At 40.0% G+C, this 27,859-nt stretch overlaps 1 protein-coding gene across 2 annotated transcripts in view; it reads right to left on the bottom strand.

The window, feature by feature from the left end:
- Positions 1–17,953, bottom strand: part of SLC10A7 (solute carrier family 10 member 7) — a 248,309-nt gene extending 230,356 nt beyond the window's left edge. The window contains exons 1-3 of one of the 2 annotated variants that reach the window (XM_079919492.1): positions 17,206–17,953; positions 11,148–11,230; positions 4,815–4,951 (exon numbers count right to left, since the gene is read on the bottom strand). In XM_079919492.1, the coding sequence (XP_079775618.1) occupies positions 4,815–4,951; positions 11,148–11,230; positions 17,206–17,305 (320 nt within the window). In that variant the 5' untranslated portion in view covers positions 17,306–17,953. The remainder of the gene's footprint in view (positions 1–4,814; positions 4,952–11,147; positions 11,231–17,205) is intronic. The other variant, XM_079919493.1, reaches the window with a different exon arrangement.
- Positions 17,954–27,859: the final 9,906 nt, after the last annotated feature.

Raw genomic sequence — 27,859 nt, 5'->3', positions numbered from 1 at the left:
GTAAATTCTAGTGTCTATTCTAAATTTGGTTTTTATTAAACTATGTGTATACTCCCAAGATCGTGACAAGAATTCTCTTCTCCTAGTTTAGAATAGAAAACACATTGTATGACAAGCAAATGAAATTATGAGTAGTAAATCCAAGTATTAAAGATAAAAAACATTCCTCAGCATTCATACAGAATATATATTCTGGGGACAAAGCCCAACTAAAGTGGAAAGTTTATACAAGGAATCAAGGACACAGAGTATCTGACTAATATTTTGAACGTAGGATCACAGGTCATTTTGATTCACTTTTGTAATAATATATTGTCTAATCTTTATGCAATGAATTTATATTGGCTCTGAAGTAAGAAAAAATAAAAAGTTTTCATTAATTTTTGACTGAAAACTTAAGAAAAAACCTTATAGGGAACTTCCAGTTCAATTCACTTTAACATGGTCTTCTTTTAAGGTCTGTTTTCCCAAGTGATGCTGAAGTAGTCTGTCTGATTATGAATTCCCAATCTCTGAGCCTTCCTTGTAATCATTACCATCAACATCACTAATATTACTGAGATTTTACCATCTGTAGTAGATACTGTTCTAGACACTTTACTCATTTATCCCTCACAAGTATTTAAGATAAATACTATTATTATTCTCATTTTTACAAAAACTGAAGTTAAGACAGGAGTTAAATATATGACCAAACTCACAAAATCACCTATCTTAGGTTAAACTTTTATTCTGTAATCCAGGGCCAAAGCCTTACCAAGGCCACCCCTCCAGGCTCTCTGCCTTCTGGCTTCTCTACCACCAATACAAGGAACAGGTCCTCTCAGGTATTTTCAATCGAACTTTTTCAAACTTTCCCTCTCATCTGGCCTCTTCCCCTCTATGTACAAAGAAGGAGAGTTCTCCGTATCTTAAAAAAAAAATCTCTAAGATATATACTGAATACATATACTTTCTACAGGTAGGACACTAAACAAGGGTATAAAAAAAAGTATAAGACATCATTCCTGCCTTCAAGGAGGCAGAATATTCAACACACAAATGTAGATAACTAACCTCAAAATTAGTACTGTTGCCTCCTCAGGATGTAATAATACTTTTTCCACTGTGGCTCACTGTTGTGCTCTACCTCCAAGACCCCAAAGCTCATTCCCTCTTTACTCCCCTGGAATCTGACTTATGCCCCTTCTAGTAAAAGCAGTAACCTTATAAGTAACCAGCAATCTCCCAATCACCAAATCCAACATCCTTTTCCCTGTATTCATTCTCCTTTCCTCCTTGCTTCTCAAAGCACTCTATTCTCTTGGTTGCCATAGTACAGTATCATTCTAATTTATCTCCTGTCTTTTAAACCAGCCCATTCAAGTATTTTCCTGTCTTCTTCTCAATCTTATTTGCAAATCTGAATCTATATGAATACTTACAAATTTCTATTGCTAACCCTAACCTCCATTCCCAAATCCGTAGCTGTCTATGACTGCCCCCATAAACAAAACATGTCTAATGTTGAATTTATGTATTTTCTAAGAAATCAACTTTGCCTCTCAATTAACCTATTTCTTCCAATGGGACAGCTTTTTTCCTAATGATCCAGTCTGAAACTTTGGAGTTAAGTGGAGCTCCACTCACTCTTCACAAACCAAACAATCGCCACAACCAACTTTCCATTCTTTTCCATGACTACTGTCATCATCCCCCTTCAGATGCTTTTCGCCCAAGTCTGGACATTTCTAAATGCCTACTCAGTGCTCTCTCTACCTTCACTCTTTCCCTTTAACACAGCAAGGTAAGGAGTGTGCGCTCAGAATACATTTATCTCAGTGATTTAAACAGGACCTTGATGTAGAAGTTGGCAATTCCCTCCAGTTAACATACTAAGTGTGTACTCTCAAATTGGGAGGGGAAGGGAGAAAAAGTGAGTGAGGAAGAGCTTTCTCTAAGTGAGGTAGACTAAGTTTGTACTCCGTTAAGTTTAATATCCTGAGCTGAGAATTGTATGCTTTTTTTTTATTTAGCATACTGTGATTACAAACTCTACTCTGCTCTGCTTATATACCCAGGACAATACTATCAGATAATCTTCTTTAATGACCATTTTCTAGCATGTTGTTCTCTTGTTTAGCACATTTAAGAACCCTGCATCATCTACAGATTCAAACTCAAACTCCTCAGCCCAGTAGTTCCAGTCTTGCAACTTGGCCTTAAGGAAGCTTTTTATCTTTGTCTCCCACTAATGCCTCATGTTTGAATTCTCTTCTTTAGGAGTACACAACCCTTGCTGAACCTCTTCCCCTTTAACTGATTACACCACTTATCTAACAAATCATATGCTGCCCCATTTTATTGGTTACTGTTTTATATATCTGTATATATAACCTACATATCCAACTAAATTGGAAGTTCCCTGAATACAATGAAAATGAGTTAGTATCTTCCAATTTCTTGAGTGCTCTCTACAGGGCAGATAGTTGGTAAATACTGGTTCTCTATATGCATCATACCTTGTTGCTCTAAAATGATGTCATCACATTTATGTAGCATTTTATGCTTTCTGGTGAAATTTTATGTTCATTCTCTCAAACTCGACCTGGCCAAAACAGCACTCTTGATTTCCTGCTCTCGTCCCAACCTATTTCTCCCCCAGCTAAGAAAATGATGCCGCCAATCGGCCAGTGGCTCGTACCCCGAATCCAGACTCCTCCCTGTCCTCTCTCCACAACCTATCCACCCATGGATACTGAGAGCTCTAATTTTAAAATATATCCTCCATACATCCATTTCTTTCTTCTGAGCTGCTCCCTCATCACACTAGCCTCCAAGCTGGTCTCCTAGTTTTCTCTCAGGCTCTTCTACTATCTATTCTTCATACAGGAACTAGAAGAATCATTTGCAAACATAAATCAGAACCATATTACTCTTTCATTTAAATCCCTCCTGTAGCTTCCTGCAGCACTCGAAATAAAAACTGAATGCTTTACAAGCCTACAGGGCTCTGCATGACCAGGATCCTATCCATCTTTCCAACCCCAAGTCACATTATTTGTAAACTATATCATCAGGCTTTGGCCATCATTGTCACTTTCCTGACCCTAGAAGACACCAGACTTGTTCCAGTCCTTAAACATTTTGTTTCCTTTACCTAGAACATTCTGCCCCCAGAACTCTGCAGTCTAAATTGATCACCAGCCTGTCCTCTCAATCATTCATATCACACAGTTTTACTTCAGATCACTTATCTCTATCTTGATAATCTATTTACTTATTTATTGACAATCACACCTAGAGTGTCCTTGACGTGCAAAACTAACTTGCCAATTTTGTTCACTGCTGTTTCTCCAATACCTATGATAATTCCTGGCATATAGATGGAGCTGAATAAATGACTTGAATAAATGAATGAATAAGTGATCTCAATTGATATCCCCACAGCATTACTAAGCAGGCAATAAAAGTATGATTATCCTCACTTTCTACACAGGGAAATTGAGGTTCAAGACTATTCAATGACTTTCCTAAAAGTCACATAGCAACTTAGGGACAAGGTCAGACTGCAATCTTTAGGCTTTAAGTTCAGTGTTATAGTTGTTATACCATGATGCTAAAATGTGGTTAGTTTTAAACCACTTCAAATAATTTTTAAAAATCATTAAATCCTTTTAACAAACATGGCAACATTTTTAATGGGAGAAAAGATTCTAATAAAAATCTATTGCTCTATTTACAACAGTCAGGACATGCAAACAACCTAAGTGTCCATAGACAGATGAATGGATAAAGAAGATGTGGCACATACATACGATGGAATATTACTCAGCCATAAAAAGAAACAAAATTGAATTATTTGTAGTGAGGTGGATGGACCTAGAGACTGTCATATAGAGTGAAATAAGTCAGAAAGAGAAAAACAAATACCATACACTAACACATACATATGGAATTGAAAAAAAAATGGTTCTGAAGAACCTAGGGGCAGGACAGGAATAAAGATGCAGACGTAGAGAATGGACTTGAGGATATGGGGAGGGGGAAGGGTAAGCTGGGACAAAGTGAGAGAGTGGCATGGACATATATACACTACCAAATGTAAAACAGCTAGCTAGTGGGAAGCAGCTGCATAGCACAGGGAGATTAGCTCGGAGTTTTGTGACCACCTAGAGAGGTGAGATAGGGAGGGTGAGAGGGAAACGCAAGAGGGAGGAGATATGGGGATATACGTATAGGTATAGCTGATTCACTTTGCTTTACAGCAGAAACTAACACACCATTGTAAAGCAATTATACTCCAATAAAGATGTTAAAAAATAAATTTAAAAATAACATGAAAAAAATCTATTGCTAATTCAATTATCCTATCAAACATAAAACAGAACAAGGGAAAAAGTAAATGTTTGTCCCCTCTATATATTTTTCTTTCCTATGCATTTAAAAAACACATATTATAGTCAGCCAGTATCTGTATACATTTGGTAAGATATAGAACACAAAAGTTAAAGCACCCAATTGACAGCCTACATTACACACATGCACACAGACCTTACATCCTGTAGTGCCTTCCAATTTTCTCCCAACAGATAATTGTCTCTCCTAGAACCTTATCATTTAGCAAGAGTGTATATTTTAAGATTCTTGTTATAAAATTCTTTAATGCAGTTCCTTAGTGAAACACTATCACTTTAAAGAATAATAATAATGTTAAAAGTGTTTTTATTTCCTTATATGACACATAAGCCCTTTTGTGTACAGTTGCCACAGAAATAATAATGTTACCAAAGATACCCCATTAAAAGTGGACCCTTCAAAATATTTAAACATACCCTTTTAAAAGCCATTCATTGATGGGTGTGATTGACAAAAGCTGAAGAAGAAGCCATATTGCTGCTGGGAAGAATGCAAGTGTAAAGATCTGAATAAAAAGATGTAGTTTTATATGCACCAAAGCACTTGTCAGCTCCTGTGAATATGAAAGACACAAAATAACAAAGGTAAGAAAACTATTTCTGAAGACAGACTGCTACCAAAACAACATCATATGAATTAGGTTTTTTTAAATTGAGATATAATTGACATATAACATTATATTAATTTTAGGTATACAACATGAAGATTCATTGTGTATAGTGCAAAATGATCACCACAATAAGTCTAGTTAATATCCATCAATGTGGAGTTATTTCAGAGCTAAAACTTTTACCTATAAGCATATGCATAAGAGACAGACTTTAAGGGAAAAAAAAGTTGTTCATGATAATTATAAAGTATTTTTCTATAAAATTTCTGAAGCATTCTAATTTCTTTCAAATACAGTATACCCCAACGATTCAGATTTGTAAAAGTCTGGAACAGGACTAAGCTAACTACCTTTACACTAGTATAGATTTCAGAATTGTTGACACTGCAGACAAACATGTATGTTTAACTATTTAAAACAAAATCTTGTTTAAAAATTTTGGCAGGACCTAGAATTTTAATTAAATTTGATAATTAACCTCTACTCATTACACCAGACCTAGCAAGGACTCGATTTGGCAAGATGTTACTAAATCTACACACAAATGATAATTTCTAAAAATGTTTTCCCCAACAATATTCTACATTTCAAAAGGGCTTTTTTTCCCCAAATCTACTCACTAGATTTCTATATTAACATTTACTGAATAGCAGCTCTGTGCCATGCTCTGAGCTTGCCACTTTATGTATGTTATCTCATTTAATCCTGACAACAACCCAGTTAGGAAGATATTATTATCCCTATTGTACTGATGAGGAAATTGAGATTGAGAGTGAAGCCCAGAATCAAACCCATTTCTGGCATTCTATCAAACCCACTCACTCCTGCTTCTCCCACCATGTCACACCGCTGCCCCAGGAGAGAAAAGATTTGCATGAATCATGACACACCAGGCACATATTGTAAGTCTCACAGCTAAAAAGGGATACTCGGTAAACTTTGGGATTTCAATATGTACAAACCAACAAGCGTTTACATTTGAATTTCTTTGAGTTATGTGGTTATTCAGCAAAAATAAAACAAATTCAGAAAATAGTAGAATATAAAACATGCAGGCAGTCATTAAACACATTCAAAGTTGCCAGAGATTCACTGGTTTATAAACATAGCACTGTCATGTTCCCCACCTCCCTTAGTTCAAGTAAGTCATGAACTAGCCTCAGAGACATTAGCCAAAGTTCATGGTGTAATAAACAGTAGGTTAATGCAAACTCATTCACTGGTCACCACTTTCTGCAATCTGTCTCATCAGTTCCCACCATTAATCTCCCTTCATGTTACACAGCAGTTCCAGTTTAATCACAATACGTCCCTAATGGCATCTATGGAACTTCTGGAAATCTGGGTCTAATGCAGGACAACTGGGAAACACTGTGCAGACTGGAAGCCACACTGGGTCCATGGATCTGAGCTAACATAAAAGGAGTCATCTTTACAATGAACCCGAAATTGCACCCCAGAGAAAACTTGAGCACCAGCAGTTCCAAGAATTCTCAGCAGTCTTGAAACCAAATCTCACGCAAATACACTCAGAGGCATTCTTAAATACCAAATGAATATCAGTAGGTTTTTTTATTTTCAAAAAATGAAAATAAAATGATTAGCCAGAAGGCAGTAACAAAGACATTTGCATACACTTCTCATAGGAATATAAAACGCTGAAACTTTTCTGAAAAGTAATTTGGGAGAATATCTCAAGGACTATAATAGGATTCATACTCTTGGACCCCGAAATTTTATGTCTAGGCATTTCTCCTAAGGATATAAAAAGTGGTTACAAGCATTTATATATAGAATTGGTTGATAGTCACAGCATTATCTATTACAGTAAAATCTGGAAACAACTTATATGTCCAAAAGTGAGGAAATAACTAAATAACTTAAGGTAGCAACAGAGTGTTCAGAGCTATTAGAAACTATGTTAAAACTGTGTAGACAAGGATGTAGAAGTTCAGGGTCTCGCCCTACTTAACCAACAGGTGTCTCACTGGCACAGCCTATGTAGACCAACCTAGCAACTCATTCCTTCAGGCGGCAAACACTTACCCAGCACCTGCCTCCTTTCTAGGTACTTGGACTATCTCTCACAACTCAAACTTCACATATCATCTGACCCAGCAATCCTACTTCGAGGAATTAATCCTTCATACATATTCCCAAATGTAGGAAATGACGTATTTTTAGGTTATCCTTTGCAGAATGTTTATAATAGCAAAACCCCATAAGCTACCTAAATGCCATTCAAGAGAAGATGAGGAAAATATATCAAGACACATTCAAAAGTGGAATATTTTTCAGCATCCAAAAAGAAACAGGGAGTTTTTTATGTGTTGATATGAAAAAACCTCCAAAATATGTGTTTTGAGTAAAATAAGGTAAGGTGGCAAACGGTATAAAACACCCCAGTTTGACAGGGGCGGGGGGTGATACACATATGTATGTTTTGCATAGAATACCTCCAGAAAGATACACAGAAACTGTTAACATTGGTTGTCTCCAGAGACGAGAACTGAATATTTAGTAGGGGAGTAAAAAGAAGACTTCTCATTGTACATACTTTTGTACCTTTTGATTTATGTTCATTAAAGTAAATAAAATATAAATTATCTTATTTTCAAATATGAAGAAAAATTAAATGAAATATATTACATGGAAAATTACTATTATACACTGTCATGTATTAAAAATAAAATTGTATGCGTGTATGTATGTGTATATTTATGCAAGTATGTGTATACATATATACACATATATACAATTTTTTAAGTATTTTATTTTTAAAGTAGTCTCTATATAAAAAATGCGTTTAGGGAAAAAAGGGCTAAAATACACACAAATGTTAACAGCAGTTATTTTTATTCTTTCTAATCTTCTACATGAGGAAAGACTACTTTCGTAATCATGAAAAAAGTTATAAAAAGTAAAATGTAGTTAGAAAACACTAGTTGATCTGAAAAATGACAGTAGAAACAACTGATATTGTATCAAAATAATGCAACAGTAAAGAACCCAGCAAAATGAATCACAAGGGGCCACTATGTTGGGTCCTCAGGGGCTTCTTAACAAAAGGGAAATAACAGACATGAAGTGTTTCCAAGAAAGATTTTCAAGACTGTCACAAAAACCCAGTGTTCTATATTTTCTATACCTTCTTCATACAACCTTAAAGATAAAATAAGCTTGCACTGGAAAAGAAAAAGCAAGTAAACACTATAAAATTCAAAATAGTATTATTCCATACATATCCATGTAGAATTGAGGGCCACATACTCAAATAAATACCATCATGAATAACTGAAGAGTTGATTCCACATGACATCTTATTTATTCACATGTAATACAGGTCGAATCCCATTAAAATAAACTTAAGGAGATACTCCACATACCAGGGCCTCACTGACAGCATCAAGAATCGCTTAAAATCAGAGGCTCTGACTGGGACTTAGAAATATTTTCATTACATACCAATTTCCCTCCTAACCCTTATTTGACCTTTATTGGATTTGCTTTCGGAGAGTCAGCCTCATAGCTCTGGGCTGGAAACAAGCGGCAAGAACCTCAATTTTAGAATTTGCTGTATTTATTTCTAAGCTGATGGGATTTTTCAAAAATGATCTGTTTAGGAAAATAAAGGAAAGCCGGTATATTCTGGCCTAGTGGGGACCCTTTTCACGCCCTGAGTTTCCTGCTCATCTTTGCTTCTGTCCCGAGCCAAGTACAAGTGCACAAGGTGGCAGTGCCTTGTGGCCACAGGTGCTAAACAGGTACTTGTTTAAATGAGATTGGTCTTGTCACCGTCTCTTAAGTAACAAATCCTCTGAAACTGTAGATTTGAAGTTCGCTAAATATGAAATAGATTTCGAATGTGACCTTATTTCATGTCACTACAACAAAATTTCAGAAACCACTTCAACAGGTATGTCACAAACTAGAAATCAACAGTCATAAAACCGAAGACTTAGCATTAAATCTTTTCAGCATGAAGTATTAACACAGTCCTTTATAACTTTAATAAATGAACAGAACAAATTCTAGAATACACATCATTACATCCATGTGTAAGTAATACTACATGAAATGTTCACTATAAATCAAACTTGAGTGGGGCCGATGTAAATGCTTTCAAATAAACGCAAGTTAATTATAACCTACCGTCTCCTGTGCGCAAAAATGCGCTGTTCCAGGACCTAACAGGATGTAAAAATAGTAGTGCCAGCTGAAATTAGTTTGTTAACTAGAAAACAAATTGTTACAATCTTGTTATTGAAACAAGATTGTTAACTAGAAAACAAATAACAAGAAGTTCACTACCTCCTAACTTACAACTGTTTGGTTGCCCGGGAAATTAACAGGGCTTAGAGATGGTTTAACATTACAGAATGATGCAATCTGGGGCATCTTAAGTTAAACGGATCTTGAAAATGACTTAATGTTGTGTTAGCTTGAAAAGGGCCTTTAATATGGAAGAAGTGGCTTTGATGGGTATTTAGATACCACAATAAAGCACAGGATCAAGGCATTTCAGCGTTAGATCCCAATTAGCTGGATGATTCTGAAGGTTTCCTAGGTGCTTACAGAAGAATTCGGTCCTTAGAGAAATGCTGGTAAGTATGACCTTCTTCCTTCTTCAACTCCTGCATCCCGCAAAGTTGGCTGCTTGACAGAAGAGCATTAAGCAAGAAGCTAAAGGAGTGAGAGAATCAAATCTTGCCAGATTTCCCATGGCATAAAGAACAGCTGTAGCCATTAAGCAGCCACCAGGGGACGTAGTTAGAGCAACGTCCCAAGTAGAGGACTTGGGTAAGGCAGCTGCTCCACAAAGAGCATGAGCAAAGGCCAGCAGGAAGATCTCCAGGGAAGCTCAGTCCAGTGCCACAGGAGTGGCAACTATCTTTCTGTATCACTGGGTCCCACATTTGAGAACCAGTAGGAGAACTCAGGCGTTGACAGAAAAAGCCTGTGCCCCCTTAAGCACTAATCGTAGTCCTTTATTGCAATATAATTTCCAAAAACTAGAATTCAACATATTTAGGAAATCCTGTTCTATGTCAGTTTTCAAAAGAGCAAGTAATTAGTGAGAATATATCAAATTCTTGAGACAAAATTTCTCAGACACTACACGGGGATCCCATCTACATCAAAAATGCCCCATTGATAAGATTTATACCAACCTGACAACTACAGAATACATAAATTTAGTAAAACCATGCTTTTTCCACGTCACTACTAGGATGGTCAAAGAAGAAGGTAACTAAATTTGGTCTTCATTCAAAGCACACTTCAAAGAAAATAAACTTAAAATAAATAAAGGCAAGACATAATGCTGAAACAAATTGTACAGCCATTTCTAAAAAAACCCAAAATCCCGACATAGTAAGATTTCCCTATCTACATAAGAATAAGCATCTTAGAATGACAACTTTAGAAACTCAATGTAATTTCTTCAAAAGTAAATAGGTATTTTCTCCTCTTTTTTTCTTCTACTACAATTCAAAAGAGAATCACAAATTCTACTCATTCCTCTCTTGGATGTAAAAATGCCTGGATTTGTTTAATTCTATAAGAATCCCATATTTAGTGACACCTAGATCAGTAAATAACATTACCTGTGTGTCTTCATAATAGATTGTGACTTAGTATGAAAAATTCCAGAATTTCTCTTAAAACATTTATTAATATGTAACAGATATACCAGCAAAGAATATACTTTTAAAAAAATTAGTTAAAAATTATAACATAACAAGCATCACTTGAGCAGCATAAGTCCTGGAAGCAAAAGATGATCCACAAGTTATGGAAACCTAACTAAACATCAGTAACTCCAGTGCGCCTCAGTGCCACTAGAGTGACCACCACAACCTGAGGAAGACCTGAAGTAGATGTTTCAGTTCAGTTGTTGTACTGAAAACATAACCACTATAAACACACCCTTATTCCCCATGCCACCCAGCTATGCAGTATCTATAATATATAGGTACCAAACGCAAGTCCTTTGCTGCAGTCCAAGTTCTCTTCTGTGATAGTGAAGCTTCAGACTGTACCTACACACGGCTTTACAAAAGGAATCTGAAATTTCGAAAGAGTAAGCACGAATTAAATTTTTCTCCCTGCTTCTCATGTGCCCCATAGTTGACAGTACCTCTGTATTTAATGATAATCCACTGTTAAAGAATATTGTTGCGACAGCAATGTAGGAGACAGTTATTTCTGGCATCAGTGGTCCTAAAGAGAGAGAAATGAGTCACTGTTAGATAGGCATTTCCTGTAGATAACTTGACATGAAAGGAGAATCCATTGGAGGAGAATAAACGGTACTTTAAATCTCGGTGTCGCCGCTAATATACTAATGTCCTGACAGAGTTAAGTGTTGGCTGTGATGCAGCCTAACTCCAGAGGATTTTCCAGATAGGCGAAGACCACGGTTGTCCAGTGCAGCACAGTATCCTCAGAGCAGAAAAATGAAAATAAATGCTGCTCTCACACGAGAGAGCAAATAGGCCGCATCCTTCCATATTAGGTCCTCTAATTTTATCTGCCATAGTAAATGTCAGCCCTGCCGACATTTTGATTTCTGAATTCTAGCCACCAGAGTAAGTTCTGGGAAAAAAAAATTTCTGTTGTTTTAAGCCACCCAGTTTGTGGTAATTTATTGTGGCAGCGCTAAGAAATGAACACACTCCCTCAAGCCAAACAACAGGACCACATCATGGTTCCTCCATTGCCTGTAACCCTCCACCATTCCAATAGATACTGCTCAGCAAATAAGACCAAGCTGGGGAAAAATCACCACTCAGTCAGTCAACAAATATTCACTGAGCAACCACGAGGCTACATTTTAGGCATTTGTAGCACATCAGTGAATAAAAGAAACAAAGAGCTCCTCAAACACTGCAATACCTAAGTGTCCATCAACAGATGAATGGATAAAGAAGATGTGGCACATATATACAATGGAATATGACTCAGCCATAAAAAGAAACGAAATTGAGTTATTTGTAGTGAGGTGGATGGACCTAGAGTCTGTCATACAGAGTGAAGTAAGTCAGAAAGAGAAAAACAAATACCGTATGCTAACACATATAAGAAAAAAAACTAAGGAAAAAAGATAAAAAGGTCATGAAGAACCTAGGGGTAAGATGGGAATAAAGACATAGACCTACTAGAGCATGGACTTGAGGATATGGGGAGGGGGAAGGGTACGCTGTGACAAAGTGAGACAGTGGCATGGACATATATACACTACCAAACGTAAAATAGATAGCTAGTGGGAAGCAGCCGCATAGCACAGGGAGATCAGCTCAGTGCTTTGTGACCACCTAGAGGGGTGGGATAGGGAGGGTGGGAGGGAGGGAGACGCAAAAGGGAAGAGATATGGGAACATATGTATACGTATAACTGATACACTTTGTTATAAAGCAGAAACTAACACACCATTGTAAAGCAATTATACTCCAATAAAGATGTTAAAAAAAATGATAATCAAGTTTGGGGATCTTGAGTTCTATAGTGGAGACTATAGTTAATAATACCGTTTTGTATACAGTAGATCTTAAATGTTATTATAACAACAACAAAAAAATGGTAATTATGTGAGGTGAAGAATGTGTTAACTAACTTGATTGTGGTAATCATTTTGTATATCTAAAATCATCACATTGTACACCTTAAACTTATTCAATGTTATATGTTAATTATATCTCAATAAAGCCGGAAAAAAGAAAAAAAATACACTGCAATACATTCTTTTAGATACCTGGCATTTACTCAAATCATTTTGCTATGATCGGAGAAAAGGCAGCAAAAGGGAGAAGGTAGGGGAAGAGGCATTACACTTCAGGGCAGTGAAAGTGGTTCAAAAACTTAAAAAGAAGTACATTTTTCTCCCCATACTTGTGAGTGAATCTGTCTCAGCTGCTCACACTTCAAAATAATATTTCCTCGAAAGCTGAGGAAGGTGATTCAGGAGCAGGTTTGAATGTCAAGGAATCTGGCTTGTTTTAGTAAATACCTTCCAGGAATTTTTAATATCCTGTTTGGTTTTTTTCAAACTCATATCCTTTTTCTTTTCCTCCAACCCCTTGCTTTTTGTGAGACCCGTTTTTGTCAACTGTGGTGCCATCCACAGTGGTACCCCAGATTCTCTCTATAGGGTGGGTTATAGTTAGCAGTATATTTGCAAGCAAGAGCTAGGTGATGCGCACACGGCATTGACTTAGACCACATGTTTCTTTGGAGCAGCTAAAGCATCTACCTTAGTTAGCCAACAACTGGATTTTTTAAGAAGGTAACTCTTCCTACACTCCATGAACATATATATATAAATACACATGGTAGCTCTTAACTAACTGGCATAATTCAGTGGAATGATTCCTTACTTTGAATGTCTTAAATCCTAGAGACAGGGTATACTGTTTATTTTTATATTGTTTTTTGTATTAGATGCACATCCAAATAACTAATCCATGAAAGGACCTGGTGAGGCTCTTCCAGGGCTACCTACAATGTACCTTTTTAAAAGGGAAGGAGGAATTAATTCTTATCTGGGGAAACCTAAGGCCCCTTTGAGACAGCTGCTAATGGATCGCCCACGGTGTGAATGCAGAACTAGAAGCAGGCAGGGCTGAAATAAAAAACTGGTAAATATTTGCACAGAGGTGAGAGTTGAAACTACGCTATGAAATGGTATGTGGCCCCTCTGCAAGGTAATGATTATATCCTCCAAGTCATGAAAATACCCAGATTCAGATCTTGGGAAGGCTGCAAAGCGCAAAGTGGAAATATAAGTTTTAACTCTTCCTTAAACCAAAGCAAAAAAAAAAATGTTTATCAGTGAAAATGGAATGGAGTAGCAACATCAAAAGAAAAATTGGCCGTAAAAAATGAAGCAATTTTGGGACTTCAAACCCACGCTTTTTAATGTGGGAGTGGAGTGTGGGGAAAGAAGATGAGCTGGAATGTTTAGGAATGCAAGGAACTATTACCGTTTCACCAAATCTACTTATCTAGTAAATTTCACTCCTAAACCTAATCTAAGGTATTCATGCTAATATTCTTAAGTTTATACAGTAAGTTATACATAACCAGAACCATACAGTTCTGGTTATGTTTTCTTAATGCAAAAATGAAGCAATTTCCTTTTTAGGATTTATGTCTTAATTAATGGCAAAAATTTCAGTTAAGATGCAGGTAGAAATGAGACACTTAATCTGTACTTCCAAAGAAGTAAGCCTTTCTCTTGGAGAATGAATGGCACAGTGTTGAACTCTGGTAAACTCTAAGATGTGCATAGCTCAGGGCTCCCCTGTGTGGAAACGAAACAGAGTATCTACACTTCAGGATCTACAATTTACATCTCCTGTGGCTCTTTACTTTCAACCTTGTATATATTTTAAAATGAAATGTAACTGAGTAAAAAGAACAGGGAACTAAAAATTAAATTTTCCATGCTAGTACCTGTTACACTTTTTCCCATATGGAAAGTCATTCAACTTCTCTCACTTCAGGGTTCCCACGTCTATAAATTTCCTGCCATACATAACTCACCCACTGGCTATCAAGGTTGTTTTTTAAGGGAGGGCAGAGCAAAGGTGTGATCCTTTAAGTGTAGAAGTCTTACACTTCAAAATAGAGTCATTAAGGTATTGATCCAGGTAAAGGTGAAGTGAGCATGTATTAAGTTGAAAACAATCAAAACTTTCTACTGAAGAGAAAAGAATGTCTAGAAAACTGTTCGACTGAAAATTGTTCAGTCAATTGTGAGCGCATTAAAAATGCACACGCATTCTAGTGTACAGACCCCAAAATGGAACTTCTGACTAAAAGTGACAAGCAAAAAGAGATGCTTTAGGTCATTCTGTAGAGCAGAAGAGGACAGACCACTTTCAGCCACCATTACTCTCCTTGTTCCTAGATTTTTGTTGTTTTAACTGATGGGGTCAAAGTGTTATTTGGTACTATTAGGAAGTTTGTTTGTATTGAAGAAGTTTTACAGGTGGGAAGGTCAACTGAAGTACCAAGAACTTAGCCTGACAGCTTATATAAGACAGCTTATATAAGCTTATATAAGAAATCCCAAACAATTGTTTGTTTAACTGTTGTTTTTAGAAACAGTAACTTTTACACTTGGACAGATCTCAAAAAATCACATGAATACACGGTTGTCTAATATTACCCGATTCTGCGCAGCTTCTTTTGGCCTAAAACTCAGGGCATGGAAACCATCTTTATTACAGAGAGCCTTTCTTTATAATGGTTATTCATTTTTAGTGATTTTTGCCAAGAATATTTGGATGGATGTTGCAACTGGTATGAAATAAGGGGGAATCCTGGTCCCCAGTCAGTCCTTCCTCTTCCCTAAGCTAGCTAACCTGACCTAGGGTGAGTCACCTGACCTGAGGTCTCAGTATCTTCAGCATGTTAGCTGAAAATAAAGTTCCCTCAACTCTTAACAGTCTCCTCTTTTATAATTAAACAAACGAACTCTCCTAGATTAATGGCATAAGGACTGGTGAAAGTGGGAAACAATATTTCTAAGATACAATAATTCCCAAAACTTCAAGAAGCAGAGTCTGAGGGAACAAATCAGATTACAGAATCCATCTCACACAGGCCACTGTGGGGAAGCCCTAGGGAAATGATTCAGCAATCGACAGCTCTCCTTCCCACTGAGCAGCCCAGGAATAGAAGAGAAAAGGAATTTTACCAAACCTAGTCTCTGCAGGTCTCAACTTAAAGATCACACATCACCTGTGATTTCACCTTAACACTGAGCAAATCAGAGATCTAACCCTAGAAGCTATAAAGTCTGCAAGTGAAGCTAGTGAAATCTACATTCCAGATCACCACAAAGACGCTCTCTAACTTTCTTACTACCTGGCTAGCTGCAGGGACAGGGAACTCATTGGACAGTACCTAAATACCAACCTTCACAAGTTTCCCCAAAGCCCACAGAGAAACTATGTCAAATGAGAAACTGGTATCTTCAGCAGGGTAACCCCAAACAGCTTTACTCTCACAGTTACCCACCCTCCACATTTTGTACTAAGTTGAACATAGAAGAACATAAAATAAACCAAAAAGTTTGAATCCCCACTACCTTTGTCCAAAAAATTCCTTTTAAATGTTCTCTGAAGCTACCTCTAAATGGAGGTATTGAGGGTAGAGGGTAGAAGGAACCACTGTTCTCCTGACAGATCATTTCATTCAATTCCATCATGTTTGAACAAAAAGGTTCAAATAACTTCAAATATCCTCCTGACAGCTTCCTAGCATAAGGATTGTGTGTGCTCACTTCGGTTCTTATCTGTCCTTGCATGAGTAAAACCTGTCAATAAGTGTGAAAACTGCTAAACAAGGTCAAACAGACAATGAACTGAAGAAATTCAATTAATGTTTATGAAAAGTGGGACATGATTGTCTAAGGGTAGGAGGAGGGGGTCGGGGGGCATGAAAAGCTAACGGTATTTCCAGTCGTTTCCACCAATGCCCATCCACACATGACAAGGATCCCACAATTCAGAGATCTGGGTGTGATTTTTAGCCCACCTACATTTCCTTGCCAAAATACACACTACACATGGTCTAACATGGATGGATCTGTTAGACTGCTAAAGGTAGCAATTGAGTCCCGGCAGCACACGGAAGCAGTTGAATGCAACGTGTCAGTCGGTTTGAGAGTTTGTGGAGCGGCAGGAACTGCAGCAAATCATCACCCTCCAACATGTGGGCCAACAAATCTGAGTTGGAAGAGGAATGGGTGTCCCTTTTTCTTTCCCCACTCCTTTTTTTTTTTTAACATGGGGGAGGGGAGTGTCGGAAACAGACAAGGTAATGGTGTCCACTCCAAGATAGATAAGGAACTCCTGGCAACCTAGCGTCCCTTGGGATAGGATGCTACTTTGAAGGCAAATAAGTTTCATTCTCGGTAACCTCACTCCTTGACACTAAGGATACTCATTGATTGTTCGCGGAAAAGGCAACCTGCGTTCAAATTCCCTCGCCCCGTTCCTAATTATAAATCCTCTCTGGGGCTGGCAAATTAAAAAACCAGCAAGAGGGCCAAAGGACACCTTGGACTGGTCAGTGCCCCTAAGAGAGGCAGACACTCCCCAATTCCGGTCTCCTCTCCTTCCCAAGACTCGCAAATTAGTTCTGAAGTGGGAATCGCAGTGGAGCATATGCAGAGGTGCAGCACTTACCCCCATTCACCCCTATGGACGGCTCCAGCTTTGCTCCGGCGATCGCCAATACTATTCCAATCATGAACCATTCTTTCCTCATTCTCTCCAGTAGCCTCATGTTTGTTAGGGTGGGTGGGTTTTGTTTATTTGTTTGGCTTTTTTTCTTTTTAAGCTGCTATCGCTTAATCCCCGGGGCGTCTCCACACTTTCCACGGTCCCACCTGACATGCAGCAGAGCAAGTCAAATTGCTACTTGTAAATTAAAGACCGGGGGGTTGCTCCCGCTGCTTTGAGGAGGGCTGCGAGTAGTAGTATCCAGTGACAGGAGAGTCTCACTGAGCGCCGCCATCATTACCGTGTGCCTACTAATAGACGCGCACAAGCCACCGCGGCTCCGGCTGCGCCTCCCAGCCCTCTGAAGCGGACGTTTGGGCCAGGCCGACCTGCGCAAGCGATCGAGGAAGGGGAGCTGGCCGCCGAGTAGGGCTGACAGACTGGCCACCGTCAAGACCTGTGGAACCTTAGGAATGACAGGGGCGGGGAGTGGCGTGAGGCGCCACAGCCTCCTAGCTCTATCAAGGGTCCGGCTCCAACAAACCTTTAGACACAGCCCCCCGCGCCCCTGGAATACATCCATGGAGAGACTCTTTTTGGCTTCGCCTTGAGCCTGCGGTAAAGGCTAGCGTGCGCTTGGGGCAGGGATTTCTCTGTCGGCAGCTGCGGCGGCGGGGTACAGGTTTTTTTGGTGGCGAGCTTCTTCGAAGCATTACGACGCTTCCTCGACGCCGGCGTTGACGTGTACGCAGGGGGGGAAGGGGAGGCCGCTCTCGGTCTCCTAGTCCCGGCCGGAGCCTCTGGAGTTTGCCATGCTCATACCCCGGCGCGGGAAAGCGGCACCTCAGTGCGGGTAGCTTTAGCCCCGGAAATGCGTTGAGAACTGAACACCGAGCCGACGCCCACATACGTAGCAGCGTTGCAGCCCGGGAGGGTGGGCGGTCCCCCAGGTCGGTCATCCGCGGGTGGGCGCCGGGCCCCGACCCCCTTCGCCATCACCAGCCCCAGAGTGGGGACTGCAGAGGTTCAGCCCCCTACCGGGAAGCGGGGACCACATCTTCCTTTGGGGATGGTGGGTGAGTGCTTGAGCTTCCTCCCTACCTCCCAACGAAGCTGACGGGGGGGGGCGGGGGGGGGGGCGGGCGGCGAAGTGGGAGTCTGTGCTGGCGAGTCTGAAGCGTGCACGCTTTCGCTTGACCCTCAGAACTTGCCCCACCCAAGCAGCAGGGCAACTGTGGGAAGATCAGGATACCCAAGGCAAAAGTGGTGAGGGACCAGGAAGAGGCAGGACTCCTGTCTTCCGTTGCCCCACGTGCTAGATCCTATCCGTCCCCATTTCTCCCTTGAAGTGTTTTCTGCCAACCAGTGACATTGATAGTTTCATGAATGGACTTCCTACCCACAGACCCTGCAGGAACATCAACTCTTTCCATTTTGCACCCAAATAAATAAATCAGGCAAATGTTGTGTTACAGTTTACTAAGAACTCAGATCTATTTACAGCAGAATCAAACTCATGGAAATGATTTTTGTTTTGGTGGTTACTTAAAGGGAAAGAATACAGTGCACTGTGAATTCTATATTAGTTTCCTGCGGATACTGTAACAGATACCCAAAACTGGAGGCCTTTAGAATAATGGAAATTTAGTCTCTCATAGTTCTGGAAGCCAGAAATCCACAATCAACGTGTTGGCAAGGCCACACTAACCCTGGAGGCTCTAAGGAGAGAATCCTTCCTTGTCTCTTACAGCTTCTGGTGGTTGTTGGCATAACTTGGCTTCCTTGGCTTATGGCCACGTCACTCCAGACTTTGCATCTGTCTTCACATTGCCCCCTGCTCTTCTGTGTGTCTCCTATAAAAAACATTTGTCATCAGATTTAGGACCCAACCCGATAATCCAGAATGATCTCATTTTAAGATCCTTAACTATATCTGCAAATATCCTTTTACCAAATTAGGTAACTGTACTTTGTTGAATGGTGTCCCCCAAATGTTCATGTCCATCCAGAACCTCAGAATGTGACCTTATTTGGAAATGGAGTCTTGCCCATGTAATTGGTTAAGATGAGCTCATACTGTGTTAAGATGGATTTAAATCCAATGACTCATGTTCTTATAAGAAGGTCACGTGAAGACACACAAAAGAGACATGAAGAAGAGATCATGTGAAGATGGAAGCAGAGATTGGAGTGATGTGTCTGCAAGCCAAGGAATGCCAAGGGTTCCACTTTGGAACCAACCACCAGAAGCTGGAAAGTTGTGGGAGTGGGGCAACCGGAAGCTGTGGTAAAGGATTTAGATTTTATTAAACACTGTAGGAAGCCACTGAAGGAATTAAAACTAGCTAGTGAGTCATGTCCAGTTTTGCTGGAGAGATTACCTTAGAGGCACGCTCTGAACAAATAGTTCAGAAAGAAGTGACTAAGTCAGTGGAGCCGGAAAAGGTAATTAGTATAAGAACTTTTAAGCAGGAAGAATCAAAAATAAATGACCCTTCCCTGGTGGCGCAGTGGTTGAGAGTCCGCCTGCCGATGCAGGGGACACGGGTTCGTGCCCCGGTCCGGGAGGATCCCACATGCCGCGGAGCGGCTGGGCCTGTGAACCATGGCCGCTGAGCCTGCGCGTCCAGAGCCTGTGCTCTGCAGGGGGAGAGGCCACAACAGTGAGAGGCCCGCATACCGCAAAATAAATAGATAAATAAACAAATAAATAACCAGTTGCCTATAGGGGAGTGGTGACAACGGTGAGAGGCCCGCGTACAACAAAATAAATAAGTAAATAAATAAATAACCAACTGCCTATAGGGGAGTGGCGAAACAGTCTAAAATGACTCCCAGAGTATGTCTGTCAGACACATGCTCGTGCCAGTCACTCAGCCAGGGAAACTCTATATAGTAGATTTGGGGAGGAGATTATAAATTCAGTTTATATCTTGTGTTCAAGGCCATTGGAGCATACAAATAGAGATGTCCAAAGGGGGTAGAATGGATGTTTGAGTTCATGAGTACAGAGTTACTGTAGGTCTGGGATTCTTCAACAATAGATTATGGAAATCATAGGCATTAATGTAGCGAATATTTACTTTTATACTTTGTCACATTGGTTACTCAATCTCTGAATATAGTTCACTTACTTATAATATTTATGAATGTTTACTATGTGCTAAGAATAGGAGTACACCTTGTGATTGAACCTGTCCCATCAGGCTATTGAAAAGATTCAGTGGGATGTACATTGTATGTACGTTGCTTTGCATGGAAAAAATGCTCAGTTATTCATTTATTCCACAAATACTTATTGAGCTCCTACTTTGTGCTAGGCGTTATTCTGTAAATACGGGGGTTACAAGGAAGAGTGAGAGACAAGGTGTCAGCTTTCCTTGTGTGTTCCAATGATGACATAAAAATGAAAATTAACAAGTAGTGATAACTGCCACAATGAAAATAAAACAGGTCGCTTGAGAAAGTAACAAGGAGGCTACTTTGAGTGGTCAGGGAAGGCCTTTCTGAAGGATGCAATTTAAGCAGAGACCCAAATGATGTGGGAACATTCATGATGCTGACATCTGAGAGATGAGCACCTCAGGCAGAGGGAGAACTGGTGAACAACCTTTGTAAATGCCCTAAGGTGGAAATGATCTTGACATGTGTTTTAAGTTTCCTATTGCTGCTGTAACAAATTAACTCAGTGGCTTAAAACAACATAAATTTATTATCTTACAGTTCAGGGGCTCAGAAGTTCAAAATGGCTCTCACTGGGCTAAAAATCAATGTGTCCGCAAGTCTGCATTTCTCTCTGGGTTTCTAGAGGAGAATCTTTCCTCTTCCTGCTTCTAGGGGCTCCCTTCATCTTTAAAGTCCACGACTGCCTATCCAGTCTTTCTCATGAAGAATCATTCTGGCACCGTCTCCTCCCTCCTTCACTTACAGAGACCCTTCTGATTCCAATGTGCATACCCAGATAATCCAAGGTGATGTTCCTATTTAGTTTAATCCTTAATTTAATCACAATAACGAGGTCACAGGTTCTGAGGATTAGCATGTGGTCATCTTTAGGGCCCTTATTCTACCTACTACAGCATGTTGAAGGAAGGAAGGCCAAAGGACTGGAATAGGGCTTCCCTGGTGGCGCAGTGGTTAAGAGTCCACCTGCCGATGCAGGGGACACGGGTTTGCGCCTCGGTCCAGGAAGATCCCACATGCCGCGGAGCGGCTGGGCCCACGAGCCGTGGCCGCTGAGCCTGCACGTCCAGAGCCTGTGCTCCACAATGGGAGAGGCCACAACAGTGAGAGGCCCGTGCACCGCAAAAAAAAAAAAAAAAAAAAAAAAAAAAAAGGACTGGAATACAGTGTGCTGGGGAGCCAGAGGAAGGAGGACCAGAGCCTTCAGATCATGCAGGTATTTGTAGACCAGGTAATAAGATTTTATTTAAGTGTGGTGGGAAGCTATAGGAAATTTTCAAGCAAGGAAAAATCGTTCTTAGGTCACTCTGGCTGCTGTGTGGAGGAGGAATTTTAAAGAAGATGGAAAAGGAGATACGAGGCTTTTAGAGTACTTCAAAGAAGAGATCCTGCTGGCCTGTGCTGGAGGGGCAGTGGTAATGGGGAAGAGAAAAGACAATCATTTCCAGTTATGTCACAGAGGCAGAGACAGCATTTGCTGTTGGACTGGATTTAGATGAGTTAGGGAAAGGAATCAGGGATTTATTATTTATTTAGCTAAACCTAAGGTTTAGCTAAATCCACTATTTATTTGGGTGAACCTTGCTATCAATTTACAAAGATGAAAGAGGGAAGAGCAGATTTAGTGAGGAAAATCAAGATTTATTTTGAGATAGTTTTGAGGGGCCTGTTAGAATTTCAGGTGGAGGGAATTCCCTGGCAGTCCAGTTGTTAGGACTCAACCTTCTCACTGCTGGGGCCCTGGGTTCGATCCCTGGTCGGGAACTAAAATTCTATAAGCCACATGGCATGGCCACAAAAAAAAAAGAAAAGGAAAGAAATTCAGGTGGAGGGAGACCAGGCAGTTGACCAAACAGTTCACAGAGGGAGATCAAAGCTAGAGAGAAAAATTTAGGAGTCATAGGCATGAGTGGTCTTTAAAGCCATGCGATTGGATAAGATTACCCAAAGAGAGAGTATGAACAGAAAAAGTTTAAATAAAGGACTATAAGTCAACTACCACCAACTAGAAATCTCACCCTCTTTCCAGAAATATGGCCCCACTCGACTCAAAGATCTTCAATGGCTTCATATATCCCACAGAATAAAAGTTTAATAAAAAGGCACCTGGCAATGCACAGAAACAATTTAGATGGTAGTATCCGGTTCAATAATCAACCCACGTAATTTATCACTGTTGAATAATTTGTGAAAATTATATAGGGTGTGGTGATATTTTATATTTTTCTTTTGAGAAGTTAAGTCATTTGTATTCTTTTTAATGAAGTAATTACAAATTAAGTAATTACGAAGTAATTACAAATTAAATGAAAAATCCATAAGGACATAATCTTCAACATGTCATATAATCTTCCAACAAATGAATATTTAAGAGCAACTGTTTTGATCAGAGAATACTTTTACACTAGTGAATATTGTTAGCTCCAAAATGTTACCATGAGAGGAAATGCTGACTTATTTTCCTGTACAGTATTCTAAATATAGCAAAGATAGAGATATATAGTGGCCGCGCCAATTACAGCAGAAAACTACCAATACATGCATAGTTTGAAAATATATCGTAGCTAGCTAGCTAATTTCCAAAATAAATATCTGGTAGTCCACTTCTCTGAGCATTGCTAAAGTGCTTTATGGAGATAGAGTATTATTTTCTTCTTTGCTATTGGCTCTCCCTGGAACAATTCACAGACTAATATTAAACAGTTATGAAAACCAACTCAAATATAGGAGGCCATGCTTTACATTAGACGAGAAGTATAACCACTTCGGTTTTTCCTGCACAGGAATTTAGGCACTTAGCTCCTATTGTATTTGTGTTCATGAGAGTTATGCATGTAGATTCCCTCAATTTAAATGTGATCCTGCCCTCTTCACATTGATAGGGAGTGGGTTTGTCAGGTGGAGATGTAATGCTACTTTCTTTAACGCATAGTGGGTGAAGTGTCTCTTTGCAGACCTTCTGCTCCTGTGGTTTGTGGGAACTATCTAATAGTTTCTCAGTCTCTTAAGTGGAAATCTGTCTCAGCAAATTAAGGACAGAGAGGAGAGTCAACAGCCATGGATGATAAGCTATGGGGAGGCCCAGTAAATAATGGAGGGAAATGCAGCCCAAAAGAGAGGGATCATTTAAGGCTATTAGATGACAAATCCACTTCAATGCAGTTATTATACCTGTAAATATAGAAAAATGATAATGTTGACAACTCTTCATCACACAATCTGGGTCATTAATAAATGGTGAAGGATAGAAAGAGTAAAAGAAATAAAGCTGAGACTTCCCTGGTGGTGCGGTGGTTAAGAATCCACCTGCCAATGCAGGGGACATGGGTTCGAGCCCTGGGCCAGGAAGATCCCACATGCCACAGAGCAACTAAGCCTATGTGCCACAACTATTGAGCCTACGCTCTAGGGCCCATGTGCCACAACTACTGAACCCACGTGCCTTGAGCCCATGCTCCGCAACAAAGAGAAGCCACCGCAATGAGAAGCCCGTGCACCGCAACGAAGAAGAGCCCCGCTGGCCTCAACTAGAGAAAGCCTGCACGCAGCAATGAAGACCCAACACAGCCAAGAAATAAATAAATAAATTTATTTATTTAAAAAAAAAGAAAGAGCAGAGATCTAAAAGAAATTCAGAGAGCCTTAATTCTCTATGACGTGGAGACCTGTGTGTATTACACTAGTTTCATGGAGCTCCCCAAAGCTGCACGTTTCATAGACTTGATTAATATAAAGGCTGTGTATGTAACTAGAATGGGTACTAGGACCCATTCTTAATGGCAAAACTCCTGATTCTAGCTGGGCACATGGCCACCAAATAAAGATGACAGCTTCCTTTGCAGCTAGTAAATGGGCATGAGACTAAATTCCAGGAATAGAATGTGATTGGAAGTACCTGATTTCTAGGATGATTCTTATAGGAAGGCAACGTTCACTTCTTTATACCCTTCTTGCTGGCTATAATGCAGATGTAAAGGCTAAAATCCCAGCAGCCAGCTTCCACCAAGACTGGCAGAGCAGCAAGACAGGGGGTGTGTCTAGACCACCAACTTCCAGATTGTATGTGTGTAAGTGAGAAACAAACTTCTATTGTGGTCATTACTGTTATTGTGAGTTTTCTGTTGCTTATAGCCGAGCCTAATTTTAATTAATATGCCATACATTTTTGAAAACTTGAAAAGTAAGCAGTGATGTCCTGACCTTTTTTGAGTGATCAAAAAAGTGAATTGCTAACCCTAATGCCTAATTGCTTACTTTTAACTCATACAATCTTTTGAGTGTACACGTAGTAGAAACTGAATCATCAGTGATAAATTAATTTTTGGGGTTTGTTTTGGCTTTATTTTTCTACGTAATTTATTGTGAGGTTATCAATGTCAGATAAAATATTGATTTTCATCACCTGCTTCTGTTCATCTGTTCTGATCCAGTTCCTCATTTTTCCTTCTGAAACATTGCATGCCACACTTGAGATAATGAAGAATTTCTGAACACCACAGCTAAGAACCTGGACATTCATCTGTAGCTACCTATATGCTCCTTACATGCAGCTGTGGTCCTAGTGGTTTTTTCACAGCTGTCCTTTATGACAAGTCCTTGGAAAACATTTATCCCAATGACCTTCATGCATCTTCAAAACTCAGGCTTTGTTGCACCTTGAAGGCTCTCCTGCTGCCTGGCTGATGGTGCCTCATACACCTTCCTTCCTTGGCAGCTTTGCAGAAAAGCAATAGATTATTAAGTAGGAAACTAAGACTGGAGTTTGCTGTTGTGATTGGCCTACCTGTCTTGGTGGATCCAATTTGTGCATACTATTTGGAGGAAGAAAAAGTTTGACCTAGGGCCCAGAAGCCGTATCTGAAGACACTTTAAAGCCACACTGGCCAGGCATCTATAAATATTATTTCTGAATACACTGCATCTCCTAGCATCATTTGTGAGGCTGGCTCATGATCTCTTAAGTGGCCTGGGTACTGGTATTGAAACTCTTGAACAGTGAGGAGGAAAACAGGTGCCACTACCATTCTCCAAGGAAAGTGTCACTTTTTTCTTCTACTGGAAGGGCTGTGGCAATTGTGTTTCCCTAGAAACAAAGGATTGAATAACTGGACCAATAGCATTTCCTAATTTGTCAAGTTGATCAAAGCTCTTAAATTCACATCTCCAAATTACTAGTCTAGTATTTCCCTTACACCAGCAGTGAGCAAACTAAAGCCCATCCCTTGCATTTTGTTTTGTTTGTTTTTTGTAAATAAAACAAATCCTGAGGTTATAAATAAAGTTTATTGAAACCTGGCCACAGCTCTGCCTGTCTGTTTGGTATTCTCTATGGCCGTTTTACCTACAAAGTAGAATTGAGTAGTTGCGCAATGATCTCCTTACCCAGCAAAGCCAAAAATATTTATTATCTGGCCTGTTCCAGACGTTCGTCTCCGTAAAAAATATTTGCTGCCCTCTCCCTCCCCAGACAGCACTGCCTTAGATAAGAAAAACTTAAGGTTCTTAAGTTTCCTCTTTGACTTTTAAGTCCCTCCTATGCTAAGATAACTCCCCACCTCTGTCTCCTTCTGGGTGCAACTGACATGATTTGCTAGGGCATGAGTAGAAATTTATTGTCAAGTGTCACTGTCAAGTTTGCCTGCAACACTTCCCTGCAACACTTGACCTGAAGCCAAAGATGGTATCTATACAACTTAGTACTTGCATCTAGAAAGTTATGTCCTTGGGTAGCCAGAGGATGTCATGACATAATTTTTGTTCCTTTCTGGAATGTAGGAAAAAAATGCAAGGAAATGAAACCAACAAATGATCAAGGAAAGAAACAGAAAAAGGATTCAGCTGACAATATATGGCTGAGGGAAAGAAGTAAAGATAGGACAATTGAAAAATAGCATAGAAGAAAAGCAGTGCAAGAAGGTATATTAAGGTAGGCAGAAATAATTCCTATAAGGCAAATAGACTTTCCTGGTCAAGTCATTCATTTCTGGTTGAAAGTTATTCACATGTTTCTTCCATGTGTTGCAGGAAGGGGACCCCTTCCAGGGCCCGAGAGTGAGCTCTTGTCTAACACTTGGAAATGAACTGTCCGAGGAGACACACGTGCTGACAAAGCAAGAGACTTTGTTGGGAAGAGGCGCCCGGGGTGGAGAGCAGCAGGGTAAGGAAACCCAGGAGGACTGCTCTGCCTCGTGGTTTTCGGTCTCAGGTTTAATGGTAATGGGGTTAGTTTCCAGGTTGTCTCTGCCAAATCACTTTGACTCAGGGTCCTTCCCAGTGGCACACGCATCTCTTAGCCAAGATGGATTCCAGCAAGAAGGATTCTGGGAGGTTGGTAGGAGATATGGACTGGCTTCTCCTCTCTCCTTTTGACCTTTCCTGAATTCTTCTGGTTGGTGGTAGCTTGTTAGTTCCATGTTCCTTACCAGGAGCTCCTGTTGTAAGGTAACTCATGCAAGTGGTTACTATCAGCTTGGCCAGGCTGGGTGGTTTCGGTCAGTGGTTCCCCTAACACATGAGTGCTTACCCAAAAAAGATCAACCCTATTTGGATGTGTCACCATTTTCCTGGGATTTTAGAAATTTAAAACTGAAGGTAAAACTGATACCAAGCAGGACCCTGTGGGGCTTCTGGGCACAAAAGCCTTTCTGTGTTCCCCATTTCTTGATTATAGGAAATAGGCTTCATTCAGCCTCAGTGACCTTCCCTGAATTCCAATGAGCAAGTTCAAACAGTTGCTGATCAAGGAAGGGAGGAGATGCTGAGTCAAGGGAGGAACAGTTAAAAGAAACAATAGTGCAGCCTTGGGGCAGCGTCCTGGTTCCCCCTCAAGGATACACATAACAATATCTTTGAGCTGTTTTGCAGATGCTGAAATGCCCACCAGGTGGGAGAGGTTAATGGTTAATGAAGGTATACTGTCCACAAGCACACAGACCCCAGACCAGTTGGATCCAGAAGGTTGATGATGCTGACTCCCACTTACCACCAACCAATCAGAAGAATGTCCATGAGCTGACCACACCCTCTTTGAACCATTACTATAAAACTCCTCACTACCCCCTTCAGGTTGGGACACACAGTTTTAAGGGCATTAGCCCGCTGTGGCCCCCATGGCAAAGCAACAAATCTATTCTTTTCTGCTTCACCCAAAACTGTGTCTCTGAGATTTAATTTGGTGTCGGGGTACAGAAGCCAGATTTGGCTTCAAAACTGAAAGTAAATTTTAAAAGTAAAAATAATTCTAGTCCAACATGCTGATTATACCAACAAGAACCAATTGTACCCCTGCTGAAAATCACAGCATGGTGACAGAGCTGGGACAAGCAATTAGAGCCCTCAATCACTCTGTGCTTTCTCTCATATACACTACAGTAGGACATAGACCCTCCCAGAAAGCTATTTTAATGGTGAAAATTATTAGACACAGAATTCAGTT

Source organism: Stenella coeruleoalba (assembly GCF_951394435.1).
Source record: "Stenella coeruleoalba genome assembly, chromosome: 4".
Taxonomy (NCBI): Eukaryota; Metazoa; Chordata; class Mammalia; order Artiodactyla; family Delphinidae; genus Stenella; species Stenella coeruleoalba.
This window is presented reverse-complemented; position numbering and strand designations above follow the sequence as displayed.